We start from the raw sequence: 13506 nt of genomic DNA on the forward strand, positions 1-13506 counted from the left end.
TGTACTCCTTGGGAAAAAAGTTAGGGTAGAGCCCTGAAAGCTCGCCCTCCATTTGGCAAATCTGACCATAATTCTATTCTCCGGATTCCCCACTCCCCGCTTTTACACCCTACTCTCTGTTGGTATCATCTATGCATAGTCACTTTAACTCTACCTACTGCACATTGACGCTGTAGCGGTACCCCCCTGTATATGGTCTCGCTATTGTTTTTTACTGCTGCTTTTTAATTACTTGTTACTTTTATTTCTTATTCTTATCCGTATTTTTTAAACTGCATTGTTGGTTCGGGGTTCGTAAGTAAGCATTTCACTGTAAGGTCTACAACTGGTACTCCAGATTGCATTTACAAGTTTCTAATGGAGATGTTAAACTCTGTCACATGAAACGGCTCGCTTCAGGTGTGTCTTTAAGAACAGTGCTTTCCCACAATCTGCAATTTGGCAAATGTTTAAAAATTATGTATTACATTCATTGCTTCATTACAGTAGTTGCATGTTCATTAATATGGGAGGATAGGCTCGCTGTTGTCGCATGTTTTTTAAGTCTTAGTAAAAACATTTCCTTCTATGTATTTTCTGTTGGTCATGTAATTTTACTGTTTGAAACAAATTTAACCATTTGTTAACTGTTAATGGGGGTTGGTTAGTCGGCAGCAAAATTGACCGAATGTTGCATCACTAAGTGAGAGAGAGTGGTTTGTCATTTCCTGCCATTTGCAGCAAGACAAAAATGAACTATTATTCACACAAGATGTTCCGTTCTCCCTGCATGTGTATGTGTGAGCATATGGGCAGCATCCATAATGCAACAGGCATGAAATTGGCAACACTAAGAGGGTGCATAAAGCCAGGAGCCTGCGGTTTATGAGGTCACTGTAATAACCACGTCACTGCCTGCCGGGCCGAGCCAGGGGGTCATATAGTAGGAACTAAAGGAGAGGCTAGCTGATTAGTGTTCATTTAATTAACGACGCTTAGACCGTATGACACTACATGGATGAGTCAAGAACTATATAGACTCGCATCCACTGGGTAAATCTTTGACAAGATGGAGGAGGCTTAGCGATGAGGAGGAGGTGGGGGGAGGACGAGGTCGAATGACAGTGGGTTCAGCTCAAACAAACCTGGTAGGGTCAGCTCAGCTGCCCTTGTGTTTGGGCTAACAGAGTAACACCTCGTTGTAAAACAGTCACTGTTACACCACAGAACAATGAGACATATTTCACCGGATGTATAAAATGTGAAGAATGCGCTTGGTGTTTCCACTCACTAGCAAATGATGGTAGTGAGAGGAAGCCAAGTAGCCGGCAGTGGGAGAAGATGGAAGCAGATGGATTTTGACTGACATTCTGCACATTTTCTCATTGATGAAACATTTGATCTCAATACAGTTTTCTGTTTCCAAAACTAGAATCTGTTATGAACAGAGTGGACTACGTTTTGTAGACTTTACCTTTGCCAAAGTTATACAAAATTGCATTGTTTAGGAGTGCAAAGGTGAATTAGGTGAGTTATTGCAAACGCGCACTTCACATAGTAGGCGTTCCCTAACGGAAATATGCAGATGTATGCTACAACGAGCTAATAGGATCTCACTAGCTCATGCTGGGCTCTGCCCACCTCCTTGCTTGTTCTGCCCACTATGACTCATTTGTTCCCATTGGAAACAACAAGCTGTGGTCTATCTTTGGTTACGCTCTCCCAGATGTGTAGCTCATGTGGGGCTAACTATCCTGTTGCTATGCTAACCAACAGGCTCTGCCAGAGGCTGGTCTAACAGGCTGACCACACGCTCACGTCGCGTGTGTGAGCGTTGCAAAATACATTTAGAAATCTATGTTATTCAATTATTGCAAGCACACTGCTCACGCTCGCCAACGAGCATCTGTGTTGCCAAGGGCTAAAATAGAAGTCCTTTCTATTTCTGACGCAGATCACGCTGCAAGTCCTGCCTCTCCCATCTCCTCGTTGGTTTATAGAAGCAGGTACCCACGTGCCATTTCCTCATTGGTTATAGCCACGTGGGTGACTGAAAGACGAACGAGGTCAGTGGCGGTAATGCACCTCATTTATGAAAGTTGCCATATAAAGTCAAGAGAAGAAAAAGCATGTAAGGAAGAGAGATGACTAGAAACGATTCAAATGACCGTTTTATGTGTGGATTAATTGGCGGAGTAGAGGACCTTGTGCATTTCAGGTAAAATAACAACTCAATGTTTATATCCCAGGACCAATTTGCTAGCAACAGCAAGCTAGCTAAATAGGACAAATTAGCAAGTGCAAGCTAACTAGCTAAATTGCCATAAATGTTTAATGCTTTTCGACCTGTCCCCAAATTAATATAATTGGTTCACAGTTTGTTTTGATATTTTAACCTGCGTATCGTGGGGACAAAATAAATGTATGCACGATGGTGCACGCGCGCAGCCGGTTTGGGTTCCGTGTGACAGTGTTGCGACAGGGGGAGGAGGAGACGGACAACAACACCAGGTGGAAATTACAGAAGAATTTGCTATTTTCCTACAATTATAAATGTGCGGATGTACACTAGCCCTTCAACTGCCTAACGAGAACCTTCCATGTAGGCCTAAATCCTGTTCAAAAACCACTGAAAAGTATTCAACTACGGTACTACCTTTAAAAAGCATGGAAACTGGGAAACTCCTTGTCAACAGGCTGGATATCTATTATATCCTACTACTAATGAATGGTCCCACCACAACTCTCTCAGACTCTGGGCTCTCCAGCGCTATGTTGTGCTGAGGAGACAATGAGCTCCGATTTCCTTTGCCTTCTCAATCGTATTGTCATAGAGTAGCCTTGTTGTTGGGGTTACAGAGCTCTGCCAAGTTTGACAGCCACAATGTGCTGTCTCTCTACAGAGGGACATGTTTTGTTGTTGTGGTCAAGGCTGTGCATTCTAGCTTGCCAGGGGAAAGACAGCCGGTAAACACAAGTTATTTATAGGAGTTGTTTAGTTAATCATAATAAATTAGTTCCTGTCTGCTTCTTCATACGCTATTTTGTTAAAGCCAGTTATATAGAGACCGGCTACACTTAATCAATATTTATATGAGAGGATGTAAGGATCATCTCTTTAATTGAGGGCTGCTGGGACTTTTAATCAAGACAAATAGTTTTACTACACTACTACAGTTTGATAACAATAGTCGTTAAGCCTGTATGTGTGACTTGTCATGGCTCATGTCAGACGGTTTTAGAAATTAGAATAACCAGGAAGTTAGTTAGTCAGGAGAGATGTTGACAGAGTCAGTAGGTAGTTGCCCCTAACCACTGATACAGGGTCAGATTATATTATTTTCCCATTCCCAAATGGTTTACATTAGGATCTGATCCAAGACCTGTGGTTGAAGGCGCCTTCTATATCAAGTGGTTTTGAAACATAGCCCAATGCTGATAAGCTCTAAAACCAGGCTAACACTGTCAAGTACATGTATTTGCTGCGAGCGGTAGACAGGAATTCATAAGAGGGGTTATAAACTGCTGCCGAGTGCGTTTCAGTTAGGCTTGTCACGTTTGCCTGGATCCTGAGAGGCTGTGGCTGTGGAGAAGCAGGCAGGCCATGTATCAGTGCCGAAATTGGCCCCGTTAATAAGAGCTGGGTGTGCTGCGCCAGCTTAGCCGAGCCCTGGCCCCAGTTGCAGCTCTATAGCAGCAGGAAGTGGAAGTCAGGCATCGTGCACTTTCACACCCACACTCACTAGTAAATATACAGACAGTCAAGGCAGACAAGCACACACCCGCACACAATCATACACTGAACTCCTTGTCATATAGGCAGGTGTATAGCAATAAAATAACAGTACCACCAAGTGTAAGTGTTAGTTAATCATAAACAGCATCCCAATGTTTTACACAAGGCAAACACTGATACAGAGAGCCTTTAGGGCCCTACAGTTTATTGTCTGAGCCCAAGTCCTCTTAGCCGACACCTCTGCCCTCGGTGCAGTGCAGTGACCGAGTTAAGACAGTGTAATAACAACAGTAACTACAAAGCCTGAAGGTGACTGACAGCTCTGAGCCATCTGCCAATCAGAGCTCAACAGTGTGCGTCTATATCCTCCAAATAGAAAGTCCTTAAAAAAGGTGTTTTTCACAGTAATGTCAGAGAGGCCATCTTATGTGAAGACATGTACCACATGACCACAATGTCAGACACAATATCATACTCTCAGGGTCAGGAGTTTTTCCTGACCATGTGCACAGGAAGAAAAAAAAAAGTCCTAGTCCTAGTCTATAGGTAACTAGTGCCCAGAGTTTTTACAGTGTGGTCGGTCGGGGGTTTGTTGTATTAGAGAGACTATTGTTGCTGCATGAGAGGCAGTCAGTCAGTCAGTCAGTCCGTCAGTCAGTCAGTGGGTTCACTGTAGGTCCTGTCTCTCTCTACTCCCCCTCCATCTCAGACGCTTCTTTATATACCCATGCTGCCACAGAGACAGAGGTTGTGGGAATAGTCCCCTGATAGCTTCAAATATTTAAGGGAGTAGTAGAACAGGAACACCCAGGAGATTTCAAAAAGCCTTGTGTTTTATTTATGGTGTCCCTTAATTCTACGAGAGGCTGAAGTTGTTGGGCTATATTGGAGTACACGGTGACACCCATTCCTCAGATGAAAGCTAGATAGTTTAGCCTCAATGCGTCCCTCGATGCTAATTTTCGTTAACATGATTTACATCCCTTGGCATTTCTCAATCACTGTTTGGGTGCGTCTTACACACAAAACACGTAATTCGAGAAATACCCCAATAGTGTTGCATCAGATTGTACTAGTGTAATTAATTGTGAAAGGCTCGGCCATTTCTCATCCAGGGTCTGTCCATAGTAGTTGTGACTAAAAGGAAAAAGCCGCCCATTCCCTGACCACATCTGAGCCAACATATGGGGCCTATGATATAGCATTTAGCTTTACTCCTAACCCAGCCAAATGTCCAAATTAATAATGAGCTGTGAGCCACATCTGTTGGAACGGACATTGGAGCACCTCCCAGTCAACCCCAACAGTGCGAGAGACAGGGGCGCCACGGCAGGGTATGGCAGTCGTCATAACCTCCCTCAACACCAAAATCATTCAATTTCCGATTAAAGGCAAATGCAGTTTAGCGGGATTCGCGGGCTGACGTTAGGACCATGCAGACGCTTGGAAGCGAGACCGAAGGCTGTTTGTATGGCTGGTTTTTTTTTTGGAGAGCACATCGACGCAGCTGCAGGGAACAACTTGGCTTTTTCTCAAAACAGTGCAGTGGTAAAGTTGGCTGTAGTAGATGGCTTTGGCTAGGCAACTGCTGTTTGACTTGACATCAGGGCTCAACATTAACGCTTGTCCTCTTGTCCGGGGCAAGTTACAAAAATAATTGTCGGACAAGAAGAATATAGATTTCACACTAAAATCACAATATCAAACAATTACACCGATCAGAATTGTATCAAAGGCCAACATTTGTGTCACGTTCTGACCATGGTTCTGTTATTTTATTATTTGTTTTAGTATGGTCAGGGCGTTTGTTGGGGTGGGCAGTCTGTTTGTTTTTCTATGTTGGTTTTTGTGTTCGGCCTAGTATGGTTCTCAATCAGAGACAGATGTCGTTAGTTGTCTCTGATTGAGAATCATACTTAGGTAGCCTGGGTTTCACTTTTGGTTTGTGGGTGTTTGTTTCCGTGTGAGTGTTTGGGCCACACTGTACTGTTTCGGTTTTGTAAATTCACGTCATCGTTTATTGTTTTGATTCAGTGTTCAGTGCTTTCTTTAATTAAAATCATCATGAACACTTAACACGCTGCACCTTGGTCCTCCTCACCTTCTTCCCAAGACAGCCGTTACAATTTGAATAATATTCAAATATATTTTTCATGTACATACAGTGGCTGGCGAAAGTATTCACCTCCCTTGGCATTTTTCCTATTCTGTTTCCTTCCAGCCTGGAATTAAAATTGATTTTTGGGGGGTTTGTATCATTTGATTTACACACTTTACCACTTTGAAGATGTAAAATATTTTTTATTGTGAAACAAACAAGAAATAAGACTAAAAAAATGAAAACTTGAGTGTGCATAACTATTCACCACCCGCAACTGCAAGTCTCTTGGGATATGTCTCATTCTTCAAGGCAAAACTGCTCCAGTTCCTTCAAGTTGGATGGGTTCTGCTGGTGTACAGCAATCTTTAAATCATACCACAGATTCTCAATTTGGATGGAGGTCTAGGCTTTGACTAGGCCATTCCAAGGCATTTAAATGTTTCCCCTTAAACCACTTGAGTGTTGCTAAAGCAATATGCTTAGGGTCATAGTCCTGCTGGAAGGTGAACCTCCGTCCCAGTCTCAAATCTCTGGAAGACTGAACCAGGTTTCCCTCAAGAATTTCCCTGTATTTAGCGCCATCCATCATTCCTTCAATTCTGACCAGTTTCCCAGTCCCTGCCGATGAAAAACATCCCCACAGCATGATGCTGCCACCACCATGCTTCACTGTGGGGATGGTGTTCTCGAGGTGATGAGAGGTGTTAGGTTTGTGCCAGACATAGCGTTTTCCTTGATGACCAAAAAGCTCAATTTTAGTCTCATCTGACCAGAGTACCTTCTTACATATGTTTGGGGAGACTCCCACATGCCTTTTGGCGAACACCAAACGTGTTTGCTTATTTTTTTCTTTAAGCAATGGCATTTTTCTGGCCACTTCCGTAAAGCCCAGCTCTGTGGAGTGTACAGCTAAAAGTGGTCCTATGGACAGATACTCCAATCTACGGTGTGGAGCTTTGCAGCTCCTTCAGGGTTATCTTTGGTCTCTTTGTTGCCCCTCTGATTAATGCCCTTCTTGCCTGGTCCGTGAGTTTTGGTAAGCGGCCCTCTCTTGGCAGGTTTGTTGTGGTGCCATATTCTTTCAATTTTTTAATAATGGATTTGATTGTGCTCTGTGGGATGTTCAGAGTTTCTGATATTTTTTTATAACCCAACCTTGATCTGTAGAGCTCCTTGGTCTTCATGGTTCCGCTTGCTTGGTGGTGCCCCTTGCTTAGTGGTGTTGCAGACCCTGTGACAGGTCAAGTGACACAGGTTGCACCAGATCTTATTTAGGTGCTTCATGGCAAAGGGGTGAAAACACATCACTTTTCCGTTTTTGAATTTTTTGAAACAAGTTCTTTTTTTCATTTCACTTCACCAATTTGGACTATTTTGTCCATTACATGAAATCCAAATAAAAATCAATTTATATTTCAGGTCTTAATGCAACAAAATAGGAAAAACACCAAAGGCGATGAATACTTTTGCAAGGCACTGTAAGTAAAAAAGCCTACAAGTCAAAGTGTAGGTGATATGCATACAGCCTCATGTCCAACTCAATGCGGACATGAGGGAGTCGCCAACAAAACTTTGTCAAACTTTAATATAGCCTAAACTTTAATATAGTCATGTTTGACAAATGATAATGAAGTGTAATTAACATTAACGACGAAATGCTTTATTCTGTCGACATACTTGAGGCACAGTTCGTGCAGATCAAATGGTCACGTGACCTGAGCGTGAAGGAAGGTGCCTGTTGCGCACAGCACATCACCCACCTTGAATCTCAGCGGAGGCAGCCAGCATTTAGGAACTATTTAACCATAAACATAATTGTTTAAAACTTGGATGTTTTATGTCATTTTATGAAGCATGTCATACCTTGTTTCAAAGTAGCCGAGCTTAGTGAAAAATAAAACAAATTCTATTAATTTCATACCATTGGAACCAGCATTTATTGCATGTTCTATTGGTTTACAAATCAACGTTATTTTACTGTCCAGCAACCAAAGGCCACTCCAAGTCATATTAGTAGGGATGTCAAACGATCAGGCTGCTGCATAGACACTATGGAGAGGCTAGTCTAGAGTACCCGGTTAAATTGTGTTTGAGAGCATTTTTTTACTCTGTAAATGGTTAAATGAGTGTGAAATTGTTTGAGTGGGCAACATATACTATCACTTTAAATTGACATAGAATTATTTTGCCATATTAAAGTATTGTATATTCCACAAATTTCCCTGGAAATTGGACCGTTTGTTACTACCTTACACAAACTTACATTTTCACCTCAAAGAATTGAGTGGAATTACACATCCTTTTGTACCTCAGATTGGTGATATTATTATAAAGGTTTATAGTCATCGTGATGACATAAGACTGATTGCTTAAAATAGATCTTTGTTTTGTTACTGTTGAGTTTGTCACACGCTGGGATGCGCAGGACTTATGAAATGGCACAGCAAATTTGATGCGGTCTCTCTATAAAAGTCGCTGGCCACACACCAAGACATGGATTTGACAAACAATCACTTAAAAAGCAGCCAACTGTTTACACTGTTGATATCCTATGCCTCATCATGATTAATTTAAGTCAGGGATGGGCAACTGGTGGCCACCCCTATTTTCTTTTCACTCAACTTACTGTTGTGAGTTAGAATAGTAGAATACACAAGGTGCAATTTCGAAATTTGGTTGTGCATCAGCAGTTTTTATTTTGTTATGTCAGTCACTGATAGTCACTCAATTAGCCCATGACAGCTAACATATTTTAGATTTCTAAATTGACTGGCCGCTAAACTATCTAAACTTATCATGGTCAAATTACTGGATGAGGGATCCCCAATGACTTTGATAGTCAGTCTCACTCAGATATCATATCAAAAACAGCAAACATTTCTCTCCATCCCATGGCAAAATGTGTAGAATTGCAGGAAATTAAGTGTAAAACAGTTCATTTTCCTCTCCATCCAATGGCAAAATGTGTAGAATTGCAGGAAATTAAGTGTAAAACAGTTCATTTTCCTCTCCATCCCATGGCAAAATGTGTAGAATTGCAGGAAATTAACTCTGAAACAAAAACTACAAAATCTCTGCTGGCAAGAGGGGGGCCACTAAAATGTTCTGCTCACAATGTTTTACATTAAAGTTGCCCATCCCTGGGTTTACGTTAACTAACAGAAATAGTGGTCTCTTCCCTTTCCCGTGGTGGCAGCCTCCCGAAATCAACATTCAACATTCAAAATATAGATATAAGCCTTCTTACAAGTCCTCATTCAACCAACGATGTGTAGGTTATTTCAAGTTTCCGTGTAGACTTTGAATAGAGTTAGTTTAAAACGTGCTACACTCCAAAACGTTTGCCCCCTGTTCTATTGATTTCAGCATGATACCGATGGAAGGGATTAACCAAAAAGTGTTGCGCTACACTTACCACGTTGGCGACCCACTTGAATCAAAATGCATCACTTCAAAATGTAGCTAGATGTCTTCTACAAACTGTCCTCTAACCAGTGATGTAAAAATGATTCCTATATTCTGTGTGGGTATTGAGCGGTGTTAGTTTTAACAGGACACGCAACCTCATCTCCCCCTACCGAGCTATTGATTTCAACGTGATAATCGATATACAGTGCATCTGGAAAGTATTCAGATCCCTTGACTTTTTCCACATTTTGTTATGTTACAGCCTTATTCTAAAATTGATTAAATAATATTTTCCCTCATCAATCTACACACAATAACCCATAATGACAAAGCATAAACAGGTTTTTAGAAATGTTTGCAAATGTATTTAAAAAAAATACAACTGAAGTATCACATTTACATAACTATTCAGACTCTTTACTCAGTACTTTGTTGTACAGCCTCGAGTCTTCTTGGGTATGACGCTTCAAGCCTGGCACACCTGTATTTGGGGAATTTCTCCCATTCTTCTCTGCAGATCCTCTCAAGCGCTGTCAGGTTGGATGGGGACCATCAATGCACAACTATTTTCAGGTCTCTCCAGAGATGTTTCGATCGGGTTCAAGGCCGGGCTCTGGTTGGGCCACTCAAGGACATTCAGAGACTTGTGCCGAAGTCACTCCTGCATTGTCTTGGCTGTGTGCTTAGGGCTGTTGTCCTGTTGGAAGGTGAACCTTCACCCCATTCTGAGGTCCTGAGCAGGTTTTCATCAAGGATCTCTCTGTACTTTGCTCCGTTCATCTTTCCCTCGATCCTGACTAGTCTCCAAGTCATTGCCGCTGAAAAACCCCCACAGCATGATGCTGCCACCACCATGCTTCACTATAGGGATGATGCCAGGTTTCCTCCAGACCAAAAAGTTCAATCTTGGTTTCATCAAACCAGAGAATCTTGTTTCTCATGGTGTGAGAGTCCTTTAGGTGCCTTTTGGTAAACTCCAATCAGCCTGTCACATGTATTTTACTGAGGAGTGGCTTCCGTCTGGCCACTCTACCATAAAGGCCTGATTGGTGGAGTGCTGCAGAGATGGTTGTCCTTCTGGAAGGTTCTCCCATCTCCATAAAGGAACTCTGTCAGAGTGACCATCGGGTTCTCGGTCACCTCCCTGACCAAGGCCCTTCTCCCCCGATTGCTCAGTTTGCAGGGCGGCCAGCTCTAGGAACAGTCTTGATGTTTCCAAACTGGAAACAGGGTGCACCTGTGCTCAATTTCGAGTCTCATAGCAAAGGGTCTGAATATTTATGTAAATAAGGTATCTGTTTTTTTTAAGTAATAATTTTTCTAAAAACCTGTTTTCGCTGTGTCATTATGGGATATTGTGTGTAGATTGATGAGGAAAAACATTTATTTAATCAATTTTAGAATAAGGCTGTAACATAACAAAATGTGGAAAAAGTCAAAGGGTCTGAATACAAAACCCCTTCCCATGTCACTTTGCCATACTCTTGGTTTAGCTGAAATGATGCCCCAGGCGGGAGAGTCAGAGTCTGTGCATCTCTCAGCAGAGCCTTGAGTCCCCTACTACTGTCATGGAGCCAAAAGCTGGGAGGATTATGAATGTATTCATTCATTGACAGGCAAAGATATGCTAATGGTGTGTAACACATTCATTGATGGATAACTGACTGAATGTGTGTGGGGAAAAAATAAAAAAGAGACGCTAGCTACTAGGCTACTCGAAAATGAATGACAAAACAACCTAGAATTGCTGAATATTGCTTTTTTGATGATTGTTTGAGCACGCGCCAGGAAACCACTGTCTTAACCCGCTTGTGTGAGTGTGACAGTAGCTTGAGAGACAATGCTACTGTAGTAGTAGATCTCACATGCATTGATTTCCTCATCAGTCTACGGCCTTAAGCCAATCACCAATGATTAGGGAGGCTATACACCCTTAGAAAAAAAGAGTTCCAAAAGGGTTCTTCGGCTGTCGCCATAAGAGCACCCTTTTGGGTTCCAGATAGAATCCTCTGTGGAAAGGGTTTTACATGGAACCCAAAAAGGTTCTACCTGGATCAAAACGCGGTCTTCAAAGGGTTATCCTATGGGGACAGCCGAAGAACCCTTTGAGGTTCTAGATAGCCTACACTCTTAGAAAAAAGGTGCTGTCTGTGGTTCACATGTATGTGTCCTTAATCTCCTCAGCAAAGCTTGCTTGCCACATCTCTGCTCTGGTCTTTGTAACCCGGGAGTTAATATTTTATTGCAGAGTCATTAGCTGAGGTGAAGGGTTTCCGTAGTCTTATTGAATCAGTTTCCTGGTATCTGATCTTGATTTTGGCTACAACAGTGAATTTTGCCCTGCCCGTGCCTAAAGTACCCTCTCATGTGCATTTTACCATTAAGCCTATGGTCTCATTAGTGTTCTCAAGGACCCCCTGTGTTCCTAGAACCCCTGGTTGGGAACTACAAGTTGACACACACTGAGACACTAAAGGTATCGGAGTGTAGCGTGTAGGCCTTCCTCAGAATGAAGGTATTCATCATATGATTCAATTTGATGGGCATCAAGATTAACTTGTCAGGAGGACAAGCCCCAGTACAGTAGACAACAATTGTTGAATTCAGCAAGGAGAATAATTTATGATTTTATACCAGAGAGAAACAGACCAGTGTTAAATAATAACCTGTGGTGGGCTTGAAAAGTAAAATTGTAATTCACCATAATTGAAATACATTGGTTATCTTATTTCAGTTATATTGCAAGGTATATGAAACATGTGACATGAACGCCTTTATAAACACCCAATGAAGGCTGAACTCTGATAGAAGGCTCCTGTAATTAGGGAACGAAAATGAGGCTCATGGTTCTTGAAGTAAAGAGAGAATTCATGTATTTCGTGGAGAAAAGTGTATGTGAATGTATAGTATGCAAGATTGAGGGGAAAGCTGGGTATGGGGGGTGTATCTACCTTGAACAGACATTCTGTTAGTCCCCGTCGTATCTGCGTCCACATAACGGCGCACATGAAGAAAAGGCCGATTTCGGTCCATGTAATATAAGCGTTATCCAGGAGCGTCCTTTTAGAGAGCTCTAGACCGCACGCGCTGCAGTCTCTCAAGGCACTGAGCATCACAGTAGACGCTCTCGTTAGGAGACCCGTATAGCCAGGCATGGGTTCCACCTCCCCGACTCTCATACTGTCATCATCCGTGTGACTGTCCATTGTGTCCGCACGGAAAACGGCGATTTAGAAAACTGCCACAGACAGTATGATCTGCGTGTTTTCTTTGTACAGGAGGTAGCCAGGCAAGATCCCGACGCGTCCAAACTACTGTATCTAGTTAGTTATATAGCAGCTTAACCTAGTCTCAAGTGGCCTAATGTTAATTCTTTCTGTTCTAAATTAGGACGTGGGTTCATTTCACATGAAGATCATTTATGTCTGATTGGATTATAAACCTACAAAAACCATGGGTAAACCGGGTGGATTTATTTAATAGCCAACGTTAATTACTTGGCTATAATTATTAGAATTACAAGCTACTGTATTCTATGACCTAGTAAACATTGGCCAGAATTTTGGTAATTCTTATTATGTAGCTAACGTTAGCTTGTTAGCCGACTTGCGCGCTAAATTAAATGTACACAATACCGGGTAGACCAGCATTTAAAACGGCTACCAAACTAACGTTAGTTGAATCTATCAGAGATTAGATGTAACTGTAAAATCACGTCCGTGTGCCAAGAAAAACAAATCCAGTAAGTATTATTAGCTATCTGGATAGCTACCTAAACTAAAGATGTGCCATACTAGAGAGCGGTACAGTCGAGGTATCACATGCGATTCTTGTGAGGCCAACGTTAAATTCTGTCTGATCTCCGTTATTCGCCTTATATAACATATCTTCGTCATTTCATCAGCTACAATAACCTATTCCTACCAGATACCAAACTAGTGGTCCTGAAACATTTCTAATACTAAGAAAATAACCAATAACCCCGATAAAAGACCAGATATCCTCACAATGTTCGCCTTCCTCTGTCGTTCCGCTGCTAGTCGTGTCCTGCGGTGTCTGTGATGCTGTGTCTGTGATGCTGCGTCTTGACAAGTGACAGAAAAATGCGTGCTGTTTTAATGGGAATCAATGTAGAACATGATTCCACACGGAACTTGAAACCTCTCTGGTTACAATATTAAAAGTAGTGCTAGTAAACGTTTTTACCGGCAAGACTATAATGTTCAGCACCCGCACCTAAAACCATTCTAACTAATTGAATGAAGAAAAAAGCAGAGGAGCT

At 42.0% G+C, this 13506-nt stretch overlaps 1 protein-coding gene across 1 annotated transcript in view; it reads right to left on the bottom strand.

Annotated features, from left to right (window-relative positions):
* Nucleotides 1-13506, bottom strand: part of LOC139409099 (ceramide synthase 1-like) — a 49290-nt gene extending 35784 nt beyond the window's left edge. The window contains exon 1 of the mRNA XM_071153796.1: nt 12176-13506. Within this exon, the coding sequence (XP_071009897.1) occupies nt 12176-12430 (255 nt within the window). The 5' untranslated portion in view covers nt 12431-13506. The remainder of the gene's footprint in view (nt 1-12175) is intronic.

Source organism: Oncorhynchus clarkii, chromosome 5 (genome assembly GCF_045791955.1).
Source record: "Oncorhynchus clarkii lewisi isolate Uvic-CL-2024 chromosome 5, UVic_Ocla_1.0, whole genome shotgun sequence".
In the NCBI taxonomy this organism is placed as follows: Eukaryota; Metazoa; Chordata; class Actinopteri; order Salmoniformes; family Salmonidae; genus Oncorhynchus; species Oncorhynchus clarkii.